The 20,952-nt window shown below is 42.5% G+C and overlaps 1 protein-coding gene across 1 annotated transcript in view; it reads right to left on the bottom strand.

Moving 5' to 3' along the window:
• Positions 1-361: 361 nt before the first annotated feature.
• immp2l (inner mitochondrial membrane peptidase subunit 2) overlaps positions 362-20,952 on the bottom strand; it is a 239,881-nt gene continuing 219,290 nt past the window's right edge. The window contains exons 5-6 of the mRNA XM_050073863.1: positions 12,082-12,184; positions 362-1,667 (exon numbers count right to left, since the gene is read on the bottom strand). Coding sequence (XP_049929820.1) covers positions 1,542-1,667; positions 12,082-12,184 — 229 coding nt within the window. The 3' untranslated portion in view covers positions 362-1,541. The remainder of the gene's footprint in view (positions 1,668-12,081; positions 12,185-20,952) is intronic.

The raw sequence follows: 20,952 nt of genomic DNA, 5'->3' as shown, positions 1-20,952 counted from the left end.
CGGACTCTGTGTCTGTCAACTGATGGAGGAAGCATGGGTCGGTATGCGGCTTTCTTCCTGTTGGTGTGCTGATCCTGCGCGTCTAAACAAGGCCATATCTCACCACAGCAACGCCGGTATCCTAGCAGCGGCAGCCGGCAGCGTTTGTTGGCACGGAAACAGAGCAGAAGCTTAGAGACACACACACAGAGTCAGAGTGATGAGTCTTTCCAGCTCTCGGTAAATAAGGTAAATGCAGGATGTAAAGAACCATGAGATGTGCAAACACAAGCTTTATAACCCAGGGTGGCTATTTGTCAGTCAGAGCTGACTAGTATAACAGGTCAGGTTTTAATTCACAACGCATAGACAACCATTTTGCTCTGCAGGGTGCAGTTTATTAACCTCAGACATAAACCATAAACCTTAAATGTCAGATTCAATTGGCACAGACATGCACATCACATTTGAGTGAATTAATTATGCAGATGTGAGCCCACTGTTGTGCGCTGCCTCTGAGGGAGGGTTGAGTACACCTGCATTTAGCCCCACTTGTGCTTTCCAGGGTCCCATTACGCCGTGACACAGCTGTTAGCATCGCAGAATCAACAGCTACAATTGAGAGCTCCATTTGGCTGAATTTACCACAAGTGCTCCCTCGATTTGATTTATGCAAATCAGCAACGCGCCTCTTTAAAGATGGAGCTTTTCAGCTGTTTGAGAAGCGGGCAGGAGTCAGCTGGCTGTTTTGTCTTGTGTGGTTTCCCTCTAATTAAGACTTCAGATAACCTGGTTGATGTGGGTGACTAAATGCTCATTTCTCCTCTCAGAGCATTTTAATAAAGGAGGGAATATTCATGGGATCTGTGTGAACTCTCAGCAGCTCTCCGCTCAGAGGTGACAACACCAGCAACACAAACAAAAGCACAGTGAAAATAGATTTTTAGATAATGACACAGACACTGTCGTCTCCCATCCTACTGGAAAGTAATTGAATTCTGTTATCCTCAAGTGCACTCCAGAGGTCACGAGCATGAAGGCTGTGCTGACAGAAAACACATGAAAGAAGCTTTGCTATGGCAACGTCTGTAAAGGGAAATACCGCTCACTTTTTCAGTCTATATGTAGTTATAAAAAATGTTTTCACTGGACGGTGTATCAGAATCTATTAACATGCACCCAAAGGTGCAACATCAGCTGACTCGAGCTGCAGAAAACAAAGTTGTGAAGCTAAAGATGTGCGTTTGTGGGGTGACAGTCTTTCTTTAAGGAAGAATTGTTTATGTCTCTGGAAACGACTGGACTGTGGCAAAATTAACAAAACACAAAATCAATATACAGTCTAACAGTTTACATAACGACTCATGACTCACTCAGTGACTCAACAGGAGCATCTGTTTTCTCCTGTGTTTAACATTCTAGGAAAAATAGCAGTGATACAGTGTGAGGTTTGAATGCATTCGTACAGCTGCGAACAACTCTGTCTTTCCAAACATTAACGGACGCCTCGTTTCAGTTTAGATGATATTACCAGAGCTATAAAAATCTGTGTTTGTGTGTCTTCACCCCTCCTCTTCCTCAGTGTCCAGCGGTCCTCGGTTTGGGGGCAGAGACGGCTTGATTCGCTGCCAACGATTTGGTGGCCAGATGATGTGGGAGGCGCGACCGTGAAGCAGCCCCACAGACACCTGGGAAAAAACAACAACAACGAAAAACATAACTCAAGGCAGAATTTCAGAGACGATGTACAATGAGGCGTCTTGATATAAGAACATAACACAACATGGAGATGACTAACAGTGTGTCAACCATTATTTTCAGCCCAGTATCCCTCAGGCCCCGTGTCCACCAAAGCGTTATTTCCCAGCTGAAAACGCCAGCCGCTCCTCAGGAAACGCCAGGCTGGGAGCGCTTCAATGCGCTTTGGAGGCACAGTGTTTTTTCAGCTGAGACGCTTTGGTTGCATCTGGTTGCTATGATACAGAATGTCTACAAAAGTAAAAATGTCAGCGCAAGGTAGAGTACTTGCTCTGGATGAAGGGGAGGCTGAAGCATGTAGGGAAAGAAGACGGAGCCACTCGTCTATGAGGGTTCATGAGAGCAAAGACATTAATATTTATACAGTACATGAACATATTTCTCTTCCATTGTTGTTGTTGTTGCTCCAGGGTATCTGCAGGTTTCATTGTTGTTGTTGTTGCTCCAGGGTATCTGCAGGTTTCAGTAAGTTAAATTTAAGACTTTTTAAGACTTTTTAATGCCACCTTGAATGGAATTTAAGACCGAAAAAACTATAAATATAAGCGATGGCTGGGGGATCCCGCTGTACTATAACCAGTGCTTAATTTGTAAAATTAGAAGTAGGGGAACACTTTTGGCCTCTTTAAATATACTGATTTCACTGTTTAACACAAGTTTGAAAGGCTTGCTATTCTTTTCAATATTTTTTGAGATAAATAGGAATTGTGGAACCTTTTTTGTCAACATATTTAGCCCCCTTCTTTTAGCAATAAATTATTAAAGTTTCAACATGTTGTGTTTGGATTGCATCTTAAAAACCATCACAGACTGTAANTAAGCCCTTTTCACACAGAGCGTGCAAAGCGCAGACCTCCGCCGACGAACCCATTCATTGTGTATGTGCTACCGCCAGCGCGCGCCATTATTGGACGGCGCATGGACACTCACAGAAAAGTGCCGCGAGAAAAAAAGAAAAGAAAGAAAGTCAGATTGAATATTCCTGCCGCAACAATTTTAAGACCTTTGAGTAATGAATTTAAGACCAATTTAAGACATTTCTAATGAATTTAAGACATTTTTAGGCCTTAATTTTAGATACATGAATTTAAGACTTTTTAAGACTTTTCAAGGATCCGCGGATACCCTGTGCTCATACTTATACATGTAAGATGTGATGGCTGGTCTTTGTGGTATTCGTCCTGCCTGCCGGGAGCGTGTACAGTGAGAGGTCTGAAAAGTTGAGTTCCCTCACAGCGTGGTGTGCAGTGGTCAAACAAGTGAAACATTTAGAGATGTAACTTATTTAAAACTAAAAGAAGTAAAAGGGAATGTTTAATCTTTGAGCTGAACCTACGACAAGTCAAGAAAGACGGACACTGAAGGCTTCTGCGATGCCTTAAGCCCAGTTCAGACCAATGATTCATGACGAGATGAAACCATTGTAGAATGTTACAGAGAAAAGTAGCAGCGGTGTGAACTGACCGGTCTGAGCTCCACTCAAGCTGGCTGATGGTGTTACCTGCAACTCAGCTGGTGAAATCGCCAGTGGCTGGTTGCTGGTCACCTGATTCAACAACCAATCGGCTTGTAGTGAGGTCTGCTGGTCAAGTCAAAATGACCGCAGATGGCATGTTCGCTTGCAATGACTTGGAAAGTAAGCTAGACAAATCTTTAAATCTCCAAGCAGCAACCAACACACTACTTTCAGCAGCACTTAATAGAGTGGACACTCTGGATAAAAAAACTGAAATGCTACTGAGGGATATGTACGAGCAGGCGGGCCATATGGTCACACCTTCCCACCATCACACCAGTCCTCATTCACCATAAAGCACACGCCTCCTCTCGCCTCCAGCGTCAAACAACGTCAAAATACGTCCACTGAAAGTGCATTTTTTCACACGGATAGGCTCGGATTGTTAGTATAATTATCCGACAAATACTAACATATACATATACTTAAATTGCAACAGGCAGAGGAACATGTCTGAATCCAGCTAAAGGTAAACACAGACGTTCATTTCTCCTTTCCGTTATGTTGTCGGATAATTATACTAACAATCCGAGCCTATCTATGTGAAAAAAAAGCACTTTTAGTGGACGTATTTTGACGAGTGCCCTATTATTTAATATAGCGCACGCTCACGGGCTGCAGGCAGGTCAGCTCTAGCTTCGTACTGGAGAAATGTCAAATATTGAACATCCTATCACTCATTTAGACAAAAGTAGATCGGAAAATAGGGCCCAGGTTGAAAAAAACATTAGTTCCCCTTTAAAGTTCTTTTAATATTTTCATTATGGATGTTTACAAAAAGGACACTTTCACTATTGTTCTACAACAAACTGTTATACCAGTGAGTTTGTCACTAAAGTGTATTAAAGCAAATAAAAAATATGTCAGAGGAGAAAAATGTTTGTGCCAGACGTCTTTTCTAGTATTAGTTAAAAAGAGTCACATTGAGTACTGGGTCCTCAGAGTGGTTTTTAGTACATGTACTAACTTGTAACCTTATTAAATGAGTATTGTGTTTTAAAATGATTAGCCCATCTGCTCTTAATAATTTTATTGGAGCTACAAAAAAAAAACAGAACTAAATATGAGGAAGAGCTTCGCTGTCTGTGGAGAAAAGCTTATTTTGGGAGGACTTTAGACCGTTTGATTTACATTCATGCTCAGGTCCACAGTCTTGCAGACATCAACAGCAGAGATAATTAAAACTGGCAAGCTGACAGCTGAAGATCTGGTTGTCTGACATCTTCCTGCATCAATTAGAGCTGCTTTGCATAAGGTCGAACACACACACACACCAGCAAATGTCAAATGCTTTTTAATGACGTCTGTTATCTCTTAAAAGCTGCCGTCTATATTAAAAATAACACCGTGCTGCGTTCATCTCCGTCTTCAGAGTAACCTTTAGACAGCCAGTGCGCTCCGGCTCATGAGCCGACACAAAGCCGGACGCAGACAGACCAGGACGCGTTTGATTTGACTTCTCGGGTGTCCGGGAGGCTGAGGAGGGGCTGAAGACTGAATGAGCCTCCACATCAACAACAACTGCAGGTCAAGATCTAGTTTAATAACATGAAGTAATGAAGCAGCTGATTAATATTCATCTGCTGCAGTTGAGGAGCAGGTCAGTGGGCTGTTATCTGCTCAGGCAGGCAGCGAGATATTAAAAAAAAAATTAGTGAATCAAACTTAATTTATTATGCACATTTCAAACAACTGCTAACCTAGAAATGTGAAACCAGCTCAAGAACCAGATCTTAAAGCTGTGAGTGCTGACAGAGGATGTCTGGGTCAGCAGCAGTGGTGTAGTGGAGGGTATACGCAGGTATATCGGTTTATGACCGTTTACAGTATACCCACCTATCACCCCAAAATTCACTGGAATATATACAAGAGTATATCCGCCTCCTCCTTGGCAGCCAAACCATCTACCTCGTAGTACGCCCACCTTATCAACTACCACTACACCACTGATCAACAGACATACGTATATATCTTTTTAAATTTCTGCCACTGGAAGTTGCTGGCAGATCTGAATCAGCAGCCGTGCTTCCCATCTGAGATCGCCTCTACTAACCTCAGACCAGATCTCGTGCTGTGGTCCTCATCACTGCGCCTTGTCTACATCATTGAGCTCACTATGCCCTGGGAAGATGCTGTGGAGGAGGCCTACGAGTGCAAGAGCCTTAAGTACGCCGGACCGTTTAACCTGGCAACAAATGCAGCCGGCTCAAACGTGATTGGTCAATATCATGCGGACTACAAACAGCCTACAACCGGAAACTATGGCTCTTCTGCTCTTCTTCCGGAGGCAAGATCTCCAGGGTTTACCTACAGACTCTACATTCACTGAATGTAGAGTATATAGAGACTAGACCTGGCTAAAGTTAGCCTCTTCAAACATGGCTTTATCCTTCAGTAGAAGACCAACCAAGACAGCTTGATGTTATTGCAGTGGGTCATTCCACATGAAGAATAATGGTGCATTTGTTTTGTACTTGGAGGTCAGAAGTCGGAAGTGGGAATGACGTCACCTCCGAGTTGAAGACAGTTTTTGCATTCTAGTTGACAACGGTGGACAAGTCGGAAAAAAACATGGACGCCTGCAAGAAAACCTTTGTTGCCCTACAGCTTCAAAACCATCATGCACTCCAACTGATGAACGCCGCAGATGAGGCTGACCTAATGTAAAACTAATAAGATAAAATTGCAATAAACAGTACTTTAGCAGAGTGTTTACTCACTATGTATGTGACCGGCAGCCATCTTGAATTCGTACGTCGGGGTTGATGCGGTTGCTCCGAGTTTCCGAGTTGGAAATCCGATCTCAGGGTGCGTTCGAGTTTAAACTTCCATAACTGGGAACTGGGAATTTCCGACCTCTGAATACAAAACGAACGCACCATATGACACGCTCACTGATGTCGTCACGGTTCGCACCTCAGATCAAAGAAAACCTGCTATTTTTTGGTTTCAGCTGAGGACTAACTTTTCAGGTTCTGAATTTTTGGTGGAAATGTTCTAAAATGTTCAATGTTAATTGCAGGAACCTGAACGTAACCTGATCCAAGCTGATGAAAAAGGGAATAGCAGTGGTTCCTGCTGTGGTTCAGCTATCCTTCAACTGCTTAGTCATCTTCTTTGGTTTGCTACTGTAAATCCCTCTGTAGCTTAACTTTTCCCTCTTCAGCTTTCTCTTACTGGTTCCTTGGTTAGTTTGTTTTTGGTGCATTGGTTATTTGGTTGCGTTTCTGACCTTTTTTTTTTTTAACTTGTTGAGTTCCTTAGTTGATTCCTGAGTTCATAGTTCTTCTCTCTTCTTTCTCTCTTTGGTCCATTGGTTCCTTCCTTCCTGTGTTCATGTCCATAGCAGGATGAGTGCAGAGCTCTTAGAGGCAGAAGTCTCAGCAGCTGGCTGACTTACTGGTATCGATCAACCCCCTCCATCAACCCCCTGCAGATGTATTGTGGTCATTTCATGCTTTGGGCTCAGTAAAAATCTTATTTATTGCACCTTTAAACATTTTAATAGGCCATACTTCCCACAGCATGAGATCGACTGACATGAAATCTTGTCTGCGTATTGCTTTCAGAGTTTTCCGCCATTTCACATATTTTTCAAAGTTTTGAATTTTTTGTCTCAACTACAAAAACTTAAAGAAAAGTAAAAACGGCAAAACTCCACATAGAGTCACGCTACATACTGTATGTAGAGATTGTGGGTGTTTGTTTTGAGCTATCTCTGATCGACCCATAGGCTGAGAGCATCATTTGTGGGAGCTGATGTGTCTCTGAGTGAAAAGACTGTGTGGTGGGTGGCAGCGAACACTGCAGGCTACATTCAAAAAGAATATATTATTCAAATGAGACCTCCTCGCTGGATGGGGGATATGTCCTGAATATATCCCATTGATTTAGCAGTTTTAGTCATGTTCCTCCTGGTATGAATATTTGGCAGTGACGTTAAACTGTCGGATGTGAGTGCGTAGTGTGACACGAGGTTTTTCTCCCATTAAAAGAAACACAGTGCTGTGGAGGCCCGGCGAGATGCTGCCACAGTTTCAACCATTCAGCGAGAAAAAAGAGATTATGTGATTTTGTGAAGTGCGTGATGGTGATGTCTGTTAGGAGGGATGGAAGCTGACAGCCGCTCTTCAGCCCCACTGGGAAGTAAAGTCCAAAATACCGGGAGAGTGACAGAGACAGCGAGACATTTACACCACCTGTAAAAAGTGTCTTATGATTCTCTGCCAACATGTAGCACAATTAACATGTAGGCGTAAAATGGGGAAAATGTGCTCTCAGACACTTTAAAGGGGAACTAATGTTTTTTTCAACCTGGGCCCTATTTTCCGATCTACTTTTGTCTAAATGAGTGATAGGATGTTCAATATGTGACATGTCTCCAGTATGAAGCTAGGGCTGACCTGCCTGCAGCCCGTGAGCGCGCGCTATATTAAATAATAGGGCACTCAGACAGCGTCAAACAACGTCAAAATACGTCCACTAAAAGTGCATTTTTTTCACACAGATAGGCTCGGATTGTTAGTATAATTATCTGACAACATAACGGAAAGGAGAAATGAACGTCTGTGTTTACCTTTAGCTGGATTCAGACATGTTCCTCTGCCTGTTGCTGCTCCCTCTCTCTCCTCGTCCGCTCTTCAGTTTCAATGAGCTCTGCGTCCGTGTACGTCCGTGTACTCCGTGTTCAAATAAATACGGGCGGTCATCAAATTCAAATGGCTCATCCAGATCCAGTTGGTCAAAATCGGGTAAAAATTCAGCCATGACTACTCCAAACAGAGTAACTCCTCGTGGTTGTAAGGTCACTCCAGCGGTAACTTCCCGCAACAAGTCAAATCTTGCGAGACGTGAGATTTCAGAGCCAGACTTTCACTCTCTGAGTGAGTGTTTTGACTTGCCACAACGAACATGTCCGAATTTTTACCATATTTTGACCAACTGGATCTGGATGAGCCATTTGAATTTGATGACCGCCCGTATTTATTTGAACACAGAGTACACGGACGTACACGGACGCAGAGCTCATTGAAACTGAAGAGCGGACGAGGAGAGAGAGGGAGCAGCAACAGGCAGAGGAACATGTCTGAATCCAGCTAAAGGTAAACACAGACCTTCATTTCTCCTTTCCGTTATGTTGTCGGATAATTATACTAACAATCCGAGCCTATCTGTGTGAAAAAAAGCCACCAAATGTCCGTGTTTCGAAGTGACCCTTTTTTACGTATGGAAAGCGGAGGTTTATTACTGAGACATTGCTGATTTTCCAGCGAGGATTGTGCCCTCAAGACCGTGCATTTTAAGCCCAAAAGGTTCTCTTCCTGACAATGACGGAGTGCTTTTTGTGCTTAAACCTAACTACATATACCAACATTTTACTGGTGACTACGTTGGGACGCCTGCACAGATGTGCTGGAGGTAGAAAGTAAAGCAGTTTATGCTTCATCCTTTAAAACTACTTGGTTATCAGTTACATTAAGCTGATTATTTATGAGTTCAACAAGTGCTTTACCTACGCACTGTGATAACTGTGTTAACGTGTGTGTTATTTTTCCAGTACATAAACAAAAGTCTATTAACGCTGTTTATGTGTTGGTAATTTCAGCCTTTTTATTGTGAAAATTAATTAAATGTTATATTAGCTCAAGCTTTATTGACCTTCACTGAAGCTGAATGTTATTAAATAAATGTTACATGAGAACACAAAAGATAATTGTCTTCCTGTCTGGTGTAACTACAGGCTGCTGTTGCTGCCTTCACAGAGAAACGTCTCAGGAGGAAACTATAAATCCAGAGGAGCTCTGCTGAGCTGTTGGTCCGTGTGTTCTGGGTTTCAGATCTGAGGGGATTTCCTCTGAGCTCCTCGGCTAGATTCCTTTCAGCTGGAGATCGGGGCCTTCTGTCTGGCTTGTAATGTGCCGTCCATAACAAACAACACTTTTGCTGCTGAAAATTTCATACCGCTCAGCCCGAGAGGGTCGAACTACAAACAGCAAGCAGAGAGGAGGAGTCAGTGTGAGGATGTTAATACTCTGTCTGCATCAGAGAAACCTGAAGTGCAGCGTTAATGAAATCTTAATGTTTGGAGGTAAAGCTGTAGCATCGGTCAGGATGGACCAACAGAAACATCCATATCTGTAAACACACTTGTCCTCTACACAGACTTCAACTGAAATACTTGAGTATTACTGAAGTATTTTTACTCTGGTACAGGTGCATTCACTGAAGAATCAGAATACTTCTTCCACTGCTGCATACAGTGAATAATCTGTCATTTCAGTTTCCTTCCTTCCTTGCTCTAGTCTGAAGGAGATGCAGGTAAACCCAGCTCAACATCAGATTGGACAGATAAAACCCTGACCTATGACATAAAATGCACACACACACCATGTATCCATGGATTTTTACTAAGCTCCATGTTCTTTTTCCGCCTAAAAACATGGTTTTCCATCAGAGTTGAATGGAGCAGTTTAAGGGTGTACCGCCTGACAGTAGTTATTATTGACGTCTTGGTGTTAAAGCAACTGTTCGTCTGCTAACTGTATCACAGCGCAGCAGGAAGCGTGTATCTACTCATGGACAAAAGGCTTGTGCTCGTGACAGTGCAAGGTGCAAACATTAATGGTGTTCTCCCCCTCTGAGCTGTTAGCTAGCTCAGTAGGTGAGCTAGCAGTACAGTAGATGCATGCTTCCTTCTGATATGGTTGGTGGGTGTAGTTCAGTAGAAAGACAATAGTTCCTACATGAAACTGCTCACAACAAGGTCCGTGGATTATCTTGAGTAACTGGGTTATGATTTCTGGAATGAGACATTGAAGTTGAGCTTTTCAAATGTATTTTTTTTTTGGCACTTTGAGCACCACAAGCTGAGTGCCATTATATCGGAGAGAAAGCAGACATCTCTGCGGCTGATATCTCCAACACTCTGCAACTCACACCAAAACTATCTAGTTTGATAAACAGCAGCACAGGTAGTTTAAAGTCCCTTTCCTGCTGCACAAAATATACACTAACACCCACAAACATCTGGCTTTTTCATGTAATGGAAAGGGTTACAATCAGCATTCATTCCTGGGTCAAATAACTCCGTTAGTTACGGTTATTTATCAGCTCCAGCTAGAATTGGCTTCCATCGGCAGCGTTGGATACACGACACTTGTGGATGCGCTAATTTTAGCCCTTTTGCTGGGGTGATGCAATGACACGCCACCACAAAATCCAATCTGTCTCCATTTAAACAGCACTAGAACGTTGTTCCAAATTAGTTTGCAATGAGTTTGGCAAAGAGACTGAATAAGTAACATATGAAAGAGAAATAACCAGCGTAACACTTTCACTGGCCTCCATGCTGCTTTCTGCTGTTTACTAACTAATGTTTCCTGGTACATCCGTGACATCAAACAGGACACACCAGAAAGGAAAAACAAAAAACTCTCAGGCAATGGGAGCTTATCGCACATTTTTAGCAGGTTTTCCAGTGTTTTAAAAACACACACCAGGGTTCCCATGGTCATGGAAAACCTGGAAAAGTCGTGGAATTTCACAGTCTCATTTTCTAGGCCTGGAAAAGACATAGATATAGGAAAAGTAATGGTATTGTTGTTGTGTGTGATGAAATTAATTGTTGCAGTAATCTTCTGGAGCGTTCCATGTCCACTTTCACAGATTTTGCCTACCTTATTATTTTGCAATTGTCTTTTACACTTGCACCTGGGAATGGGTTTCTAATTAAATGCATTAAAAATAGTTCCATTTTCCCTCATGCATGAAAGTCAATGCCAGATTGATATACAGTGAGTGTTTGTATACCTGTGCACGTAGTTTGCAGTATTTGAAGTGAATATGAACATAACCGGGCGACACGGCGATGCAGTGGTTAGCATTGTTGCCTCACAGCAAGAGTGTTCATGGTTTGTACCCAGGGTGAGGGGGCTAGAATCCCAGGGTGTACGGAGTTTGCATGTTCTCCCCGTGTCAGCGTGGGTTTTCTCCAGGTGCTCCAGCTTCCTCCCACAGTCCAAAGACATGCAGGTTAATTGGTGACTCTAAATTGTCCGTAGGTGTGAATGTGAATGGGATCAGCCCTGCGATAGTCTGGCGACCTGTCCAGGGTGTACCCTGCCTCTCGCCCAATGTCAGTTGGGATATGCCCCGCGACCCCCAACAGGATAAGCGGTTACGGAAAAATGAATGAACATAACCAACAATCGGAAGACTGGAAATGGTTGCTGATTAATTTTTATACAATAATAAACATTTGATGTAAAGTATACTGTACAGTTCTGTTTGTTTTATATGATGTGAATGGTTTGGGAATTTTTTTTTTTTTATGGGTCCTTTAAAAGTCATGGAAAAGTTTTGATATTTTGTCCATGAAAATGTGTGGGAACCCTGACGTGCTCATTTTGTTGGGTATAGGGGGAAATACGTATTTTTGATTTGGGGTGACTGTCTCTTTAAATATTTGCGAGACTTTGTTTATACTGTCTTTGAAAACATGGCATTTTTGGACAAAATTACAAACTTTAAATCCCCCAAAAATAAACATAGTCTCATATAGTGAGATGTTTTTGAGACCATTACTTTGAGTCTCCACAAGGTCAGTCACTATGGTAACACTGTTGGATGCGGGGATTTGCTCACAGTTTAGTTGCAATGTCAAGTCACGATTATTTTATTATTTATTTTGTTGTGCAACTGTGCAGCGGTTCTGTATCTGTGCTTCAGCCTCATGAGAGAAAGAAGTGATCAAACTGTTACATTCATGAAAACTTTGTGGGTGTGCTGTGTGGATAGTCTGAGAGGTGATCTGTGGGTTGAGTTCATACCGGTCCGAAGCTGTTGCTGTCCAGACTGTGCCCGTGATGATCCCCCTCGATCCAGAAGTGACCGTCAGGGACTCGAACGTACCGGTTCTTGTAGCCCAGAGTCCTGATGAGAGGAGAAATAAAAAATAAGATTAGGTTTTTAATCAGGCCTCTGCAAGAAAAACTCCTGGAGGCAGTGAAATCTAATGATATTAAAGCAGCTGAGAGTTTTTATTTAAAGATGCCTGATTTTGTTTTAGTGCCATTAGCGCACCCAAACACCAACATGTCCTCTCAGCTCACTGAGTGTTGACTTTCACAATATCAATAATGAGCTGGAAGACAATTTGGAGGAATCCTCGAGTTGTGTTGTCTTTAAAAACACATAGACACTTTTATTTGTGTTTTAACGAGCAGCTCTGTGAGGCAGTAAGTGCTTACATCGGCTCGATGCTCACACAATCTTAACATGTTTAGCAGGTCTTATGCTTACCATCTGCGTCACAAACAAAGTGAGCTGATGCATCGTTGTGGGCGTGTTTTATTGTTGAGAAAGCAGCTTTTTAATATTAACAGTTTCTGCAAAACAAACAGAAACATAACAGTTAAAGGAAATGGTGAAACTGAGCTGAAGTGAGAAACAGATTCTGACTTGAATAATTGCTTCATTACGTCTGATAATATCAAGATTTGGGGGGAAAATTGCGGTTAAGGTCCTGGCTGATGGCGGATCAGATCTCTGGGACAATTATCTCTTTCATTTCATTATCGTTAATCGTCAGCCTCTAAATCATCCCTGAGGCGTCACTTCCCGTCGCCGCCTTATCGCTCAAACAAAGATCTGATCCGAGGACACATTCAGACTAATAAGGGTGGAGGTGGAGGGGGCGATAGTGGTGGTGTTCGTCTCATGCTGTAGCTGCTTCAATCAGGTCGTCATGTTTATGAGGAGAAGGTCCAACGCCCTTCATCATCCCTCCGGACTGTTATGGGCCTGTTCCAGCCCTGATTTATCATTTAGAGGGGGAACATTGTGAGTTATAGCCTCAGTGACTTTTTAAATGGAAATTTGTCTGTGATTCTTAATGCGTGTGTGAGTGTGTGTGTGTGTGTGTGTGTGTGTGTGTGTGTGTGTGCGCAGGTCGGTCCGGGAGGCCGGCTGACCGAAGAGGCCTTGGATACATAAATATTGATTCAGCCACAGCAGCTGAATTTACTGACTCACAAAAAAACAAGCTGGGACCTTTTTGCAGGAATAAAAAAAGGTTACAGCCTATATGACACCAATTCTCTGCTACGTTTGAGAAAGAACAACTGTGAAATCTTTACAGAACCAAGGACGATTGACTTCACTGTATTTAGCCTTTTATTTAACCAGGTTTGGTCTGTAGAGATGGAGAGTCTGAGCAGAACAGCCACAGGGAGAGAACCTTCCCTCGTACGGTCACATCATCAATCTGTGCTTTTAAATTCATCTCAGCGTCTCATTTTTTTAGATGAACCTTTTCTCCATTAACTGCCTGGCATACTTGTACCTTAATTATGTGCCAGGACTCCTTTCAGTAAACTCCAGTGAGGTGACGATACCTCAACACTGAAATTAAGAGGAGGAACTGTGGATCGACCCCGGTCACTTCCTTCATCATTCTTTACTCGAATATCTGTGATGCCTCTGAGCAGAATTGAAGCGTTTCAATAAAACCTATTTGGTGCTTGGAGAAATCGCACGTCAGTGCTGCATTACAGAATTTAAAACTGCAGTCAGTGGGCAAAGAAACAAAGAATTATGCCAGTCATTTCCTTGAATAATTGTCTTTTACCCCGATGATTTCTAAACAGATTTATGGGCATTAAATCTGGATGGACATCAGAGATAATGATATCATCAGGAAGTCACACTGAATGGTATCACTATGTGTTTGAAGTCTCTGTGTTAAGATCTGACTGACTCTTAGAAGGAGTGTGACTTTTGACTCAGATGCAGCTCACACATCTGCCTGAACAAAGACAGGCAGACAATCCATTCAACTGGTTTTACTTCACATTCAGTGTGGTTGAACTTTGACCTTTAACAGTGCTGGATGAAGGACTCAGATCTTTTACCTCAGTAAAAGCAGTAATACCACATTTTAAGAACACTCTGTTTCAAGTAAATGTCCTGCATTCAAAATCTAAGTAGAAAAGTATTAGCATCAAAATATAAAGTATCATGCAGGATGGCCATTTTCAGAGTCGTCACTTTTCCAACAGCTTTTGTACAGCTCAACAAGGCTATGTTTTTTAGTGACCTGTAGCTCTTTCAACAGCTTTTGTGTCATTGAACATGAGCATTTTTTGGCAACTTGTTGCCGCATTTCCAGTAGCTTTGTGCTGTTGAACATGGGTGCTTTTTAGTGATGTGTGATCACTTTTCCAGCAGCTTCTGTGCAGTTGAACTTAGTCACCTGTTGCTGCTTTTACTGCAGTTTATGTGTTGTTGAACATGGCCGTTAATTAGCTATTTGTTGCTGCTTTTCCAGCAGCTTTTGTGCCACTGAACATGAGCATTTTTTGGAGATTCGTTGCCGCATTTCCAGCAGCTTTTGTGCAGTTAAACATGGGTGATTTTTAGTAATGCATGATCACTTTTTCAGCAGCTTTTGTGCTGTTGAATGTTGTTTTTTTTAGCCACCTGTTGTCCATTTTGCAGCAGATTATGTGCAGGTGAACGTGGACGTCCTTTAGCAACAAGTCACCGATTTTCCAGCAGCTTTTGTGCCATTGAACATGGGTGTCTTTAAGCAACAAGTTGCTGCTTTTCCAGCAGCTTTTGTGCAGTTGAACGTGTGTTTTTCATTCACGTGTTGTTGCTTTTACTGCAGCTTATGTGTTGTTGAATATGGTCATTTATTATCTGTGTTGCTGCTTTTCCAGCAGCTTTTGTGCAGTTGCACGTGGATATCTTATAGCAACAAGTCACCGCTTTTCCAGCAGCTTTTGTGCCTTTGAACGTGAGCATTATTTTAGCCACCTGTTGCAGTTTTTCCAGCAGTTTTTTGTGCAGTTGAACATGGGTGTCTTTTAGCAACAAGTCACCACCTTTCCATCAGCTTCTCTGCTGTTGAATGTGGGTGTCTTTTAGCAACACGTTGTTGCTGCTTTTCCAGCAGCTTTTATACCGATGAACATGGGTGCTTTTTAGTAATGCATGATCCCTTTTCCAGTAGCTTTTGTGCTGTTAAATGTTGTTTTTTTAGCCACCTGTTGTCCCTTTTGCAGCAGCTTATGTGCAGTTAAACGTGAGTGTCCTTTAGCAACAAGTCACTGCTTTTCGAGCAGCTTTTATACTGTTGAACATGGGTGCTTTTTAGTAATGCGTGATCACTTTTAAGTAGCTTTTGTGCCATTGAACATGGCTGTCTTTAAGCAACAAGTTGCTGCTTTTCCAGCAGCTTTTGTGCAGTTGAACGTGAGTGTTTATCAGTCACCTGTTGCTGCTTTTGCTGCAGCTTATGTGTTGTTGAACGTGGCTGTTTATTATCTATGTGTTGCTGCTTTTCCAGCAGCTTCTGTGCCTTTGAATGTGGCTGTATTTTAGCAACAAGTTGTTGCTGCTTTTCCAGCTTTTCCAGCCCAAAGTGGGCATTTTTCAGCCACCTTTTGCCAATTTTCCAGCAGCTTTTGTGCCGCCGAACATGGGTATTTAAGGTAACACATTATCTTTTCCTAACCATATTCAGGTGGTGGTTTTTGTTACATGTTAACCACAGTGTTATTAAAAATTTCAACACATCCACTACATAACAACGTACAAATGTAACATATCATCGGTTTGCAGAAATGACTGGGTTGGTTTTGAAACGTAGAGTACATTGTTTTGTGGGGAAGGGATTGAATTTGGGAGAGGAAACTTTTATCAACCTATGGGATGCCACAAGACTCAGTTTTCAAAAGTGGTGACAGATTTTGTTTGTAAGGAAAGAGTACAAACTGTCGTATAGAATTAATAGTGAAGAGTTACTGATTATTTTTTACTTTTAAAAACAACTGGGGTGATTCATTTGGAGTCCAGTCACTATTCTGTCTTGGATTTTGTTTTTATGAACACGTGTTTGAAAGTCTTCCAGTGAGTCCTCAAACTGACCTGAGCCGGACAGACAGCGTTATTGTTACTGAGGGTTTAACCCAGAAATAGCAGACACACTCATCCATTCCTGGACACAGCAGACACACTCATACACACCGAAATAACAAGAGAACACATGGTGACACTGCGAATGCTTCAAAGAGCTTCCAGATGCTACAAATGGCTCATCACTGTCTGAACAGTGTGTTTTAACTGAATCTGAAGACACACCCCATCCCGACCCCCGAGAACACACACCTGCTTTAATCAGTGTTAACGGCAGCTGATGAATGTTGCAGAGGAGGTTGATAGGAGTTTAATGAGGCAGGCTCTACACACACTGGATTAAGACGGTTAAACCTGCTCTGACCTGTATGTGTGTGTGTGTGTGTGTGTGTGTGTGTGTGTGTGTGTGTTGACTGATTTATGCTCATAAAGTCTGCAGCTGGTCATCATGTATTTGGACTGAAGCTGTCAATTGCCAAACTTTTCCGTTTGTTTTCGGCTTGATTTTCCTGCTGACAGAGAGACGATGTGTCTTCACTATCGCCTCTTACATCCCCTGACAGTCATAGCTCAGTTTAATTGGATGGAAATATGTGGAATGAGACATTTACAGTTGACTGGATTTCATCATGCATAAAGTCCAGCGTAGCTCAGAGAGTTGATGTAAAGTATCAACACTACCAGGGTCAGAGGTTCACTTCTGTCTGGATTCACGTTTTCTAAAAATACAGAATGTACAATTATTATTTAATAAGTATTTAAATAATTAACTGATCATTTAAGTAATTTAATATGCAAAAAGACAATTGCTGGCTACAGGGTTTTTTTTTGGTTTGTTTTCTATCACGGTAAACAGAGTATCTTTGGGACAAACACAACAAGATGATGCCATTGCCTTGGACTCTTAGATCATGTTTCACTTCATTTTGGTGTTTTATTGGATTGAAAGATCAAAAGAATAATCAATCATAAAAAAAGGCATTTCTTTAGCACTGGGAAGTCAAATTTTGCGAGTTCCCAGTTAAAATTTTTAACTAGAAGTCAGATTTCTGACTTGGAAAAGACCCTCACCAACGCCCACCTCAAAATCCAAGATGGCTGCTCTGCACATCAACAGTAGTGAAAGCTGCAGTAATGTACTGTTTATTAGCACTTGTGTCTCATTAAAACAGTCGTACACACAGTCCTGTCCAACTTCTATCTGGGGACATATTGCTACAACGTTTGTATGCACAAAATACAGCAATAAGTGTTGTTATTAACTGATATCACTTACAGTGGATAACCTGCTAGAACTGACATTATTTTGATTTTCATTTTTTTTCTTTTTGAGTACCCAGGGGTAAATCTGTTGTGCAGACGGGAAATTCAGCATTCCAAAACAAGACATCACAGTAATACAGAATTAAAGGACATTAAGGGCCCGTCCCAATGCCCCCCCTTAGCCCTACCCCTTGGCACTACCCGTACATTTGCGCGTTCCCGCAAGGGGTAGTGGTTTCCAAATTCGTTTTTGCGTGTCGGGGTAGGGGGCATAACGAGGGGTAGTGGGTATGAAACTAGCCCTTTGGACTGAGGGATTTCAGATGCTGACTTGCCAGCGTGGGGTAGACGTCGCCATGGCTACCACCGAGCAAGAGACGGGGAAAAAAGTTCATACATAGCTAACGTTACCGTCGTCAGGTTGCTTGTTAGCTAGCTAGCTAGCTCGCACTATCTGGCGTCTGTCATCTGTCCTGTTCTGCAAAATTGTCGGATTTTTCACATTACGATAACACGCCAGCTAGTATAACTATGCTGCCTCGTAATGTTAGCTGGTTAGCTAGCTAGCAGAAGTCCCCTGTCGTCTGTCATTCATTAAACAAAGCATGATGAATGCGGCAAATGCGATCGGTAGGATGAACTCAACTGGAGACTCCATTGTAGATGCCGGTTGGAAATGTAGATGGCTCACAGCTTCCTGTTTAAAATAGTTACGTATGTGTGAACGTAACTGACGCGGTGACATAGTGAGTGGTGTCCCAATTCCTAGGGAAAGATTTCAACCCCTACCCCTCGTTGCTTCATTTTGAGGGCCAAGGGGTAGTGGGCAAGGGCTAAGGGGTAGTGGACAAGGGCTAAGGGGTAGTGGACAAGGGGGGGTATTGGGATTGGGCCTAAAACTGTCAACTGTCAACCACCTAAATTTGCACTACCCTCACAAGCATATCTACTGTGGTAACAGCTCTCTTAGTAGTCCTGGGACTAGACTAAACAAAAGACATTAGGCTGCGCATGCGAGCATTTATGATGATCGCCTCTGTCAAGTCCTTTTCATCTTATTGCATTAACCATAGTTGTCTTGGTTCTGGTGTTGATGGGCAGTGGCGGCTGGTATGCAAAATATGTAAGTTTTGAGAGTCATGTTTTGCCTCCAGCTAACAAAATGGCGTCATCGTGACTTCAGCCCTAAAAGGGTCTACTGGCTGTTTGTACAAATTACCTATGTGGCTGTTTTTGGGGGAGGAGAATGTTGAGTAAAAACAATTACAGCCACAGTAATCTTTTTCTCACTGGTCCTCCTGTGATTGAAATCCCTCCTGGTGCAACGTCCTTATATTTGAAAGCGAATCTTTGTTTTGTTTTTTGTTTTTTCATCAGCTCATTTTGAAATTTGACATCTACAAGATGGAAACATGCTCACACTAAGATATAAAGGGCTATCTGGGAACCAATATGAGGCCAGACAGAATTAAAGCCACCAGGAAGCCAAGAGCTCATCAAATGTGCTGCTGTAATGTGAGCTACATCTGCTTGATGCTGTTCTGAGATTTTTGGCCTCTATCTGTTTACATTCCAGCAAACCAAGCCATTAAAAGCATGCCGAATTATCTGTTAGCGGCTCCTGTTTGCAGTGTACCCACGGATGTACAGACAGTCATCACTGGAAACTTTGATACTGAAAGAAACTTAAAAACATGATGATACTGATGAAGGTCTGCAGCGTCTTTATTCTGTGATTTCTGAGCAGTTTTACAGACATTTACTGTGGCTGGACATCAGAGATAATGATATCCTCAGGAAGTGGAAGTTACACTAAATGATAACAATGTGTGTTTGACATCTCTGTGTTAAAATATGAGTTATGAATCCTTGAGGGAGTATGATTTTTGACTGAAATTCATCTCACATATATCATCGCCTCTTCAACTCTCCGCACCCCTCTAGGGAGGCTCTTGTTTTTCTCTCCTGGCTTGCTGAATGTCCATTCTGTGCCAATCCATCAAGCAGATGTTGAGATATTTTTAAGGATAAGTGAAAACTTGCTGGTGGCGCTAGATTAAAACGTCTGAGGATCACCACATTCATTAGGATTCATCCTGTGGAGAGAGAATATCTGCACCAGTCCAATAGATTCCCATCAGACATTTCAGGCTGGAGCAAAGTGGTGGACTAAAACACCGAAACAGACTTCAGGAAAAGTTGTGAAACTTTCTGGAGATAAATCCAAAATCAGCTGACCATTTGCAGATGACATTGTACTGGGAGGATCACTAAATGAGGCAGTGTTATTAAAGCTGGCAGCAAATTCGCCATTCTGGCTGAGAGAAGACGCCAAATTCAATTTTAGTTGCCAGGTTTTGGCAATTTTGATAAAAGCCTCCACAAAATGGGAGGCCGTGTCTAATATGTGTTTACTGGTCTGAATTCAGATTAAGTTAATTTCCAAAATACCGATGAAGTCTTCTTTTCGCTTCTCTTTGTGTGAATGTGAGGATTTTAAACTTTCCTCCATTAGTTTGTGTCTGTGTTTAGAGTTGGAGTGACTTTTCGTGTCAGTGGTGGTTGCCTCCTGCTGGAAGGGGACCTGTATAATGGTTTAACAGACAAATAAACTTTATTTATGAGTCACCATTAGTTCATTGCAGCTTCTTCCGCACCGCGCCACAGTTAACACTCCCACTTAGTTTCCTCCGGCCTGACAGCGACGACGGGAGATTTACGTGTGGTATGAGCCTCTCTGTTTGGAGATGAATCTGTAAAACAATCCTCCCTCTGCGGCTGACGGTTATGTGGCAGGCAGACGGTCTGGCCTGTGCGGCCGAATTAAAACCTGAGCTGTGATTTATGTCGGCCTGGCCTGTGTAAGACAACACAGGCTGACTGCCAGCGTCGTCAGCGCCGCCTCCGCCAGGGAGCCCATCACAGGCCTGTTAATTATTCATCCCCTCCCCAGCCGGTGACCTGTAATTTGTACGGTGGCGCCCGACACAAACAGCTGCCGGGATGAATCACATGATGATGGCGTGTTATGATACTGTGAACACGCTTGTGCGGGTCTGATGCCCTGCCACTTCCTCTCAGCCTCCCCCGCGCTGCTGCAGGGTCCCACTGTGGAGATCTGATGTGTTTGCTGGTTCACTGGGTGGTGTGTGCTGTCTGTCACAACCACTGTGTTCCCTCTGTGTGTCACTTAGTGGGAAGATCTGTTTTGATGCATCATGTCGAGCTGCATGCATGATTATTAACATCTGCATGACTTGTCGCAAAGGACATCAGTATATTACCCTGAGAGACCTGAAGTGTACTTCATTATTCAAAGCTCCAGACATGTTTTAAAACAAATACGACATACTCTTCTCTGAATAACAGTTTGTGTCTGAGATGCTTTCTCCACACATCAAGAAAAACGTATAAAAGTACATCTTCTTTGAAAAATTCAGAATCTATACGTGGACAAATATTGTTCATTTCAAAGGTTTAGCTGCTCGAATCAAGGTGTCTTGTTCTTCCCTGAAAAG

Source organism: Epinephelus moara, chromosome 20 (genome assembly GCF_006386435.1).
Source record: "Epinephelus moara isolate mb chromosome 20, YSFRI_EMoa_1.0, whole genome shotgun sequence".
In the NCBI taxonomy this organism is placed as follows: Eukaryota; Metazoa; Chordata; class Actinopteri; order Perciformes; family Serranidae; genus Epinephelus; species Epinephelus moara.
The sequence above is the reverse complement of the archived record's forward strand: the minus strand, read 5'-3'. Positions and strand labels throughout refer to the sequence as shown.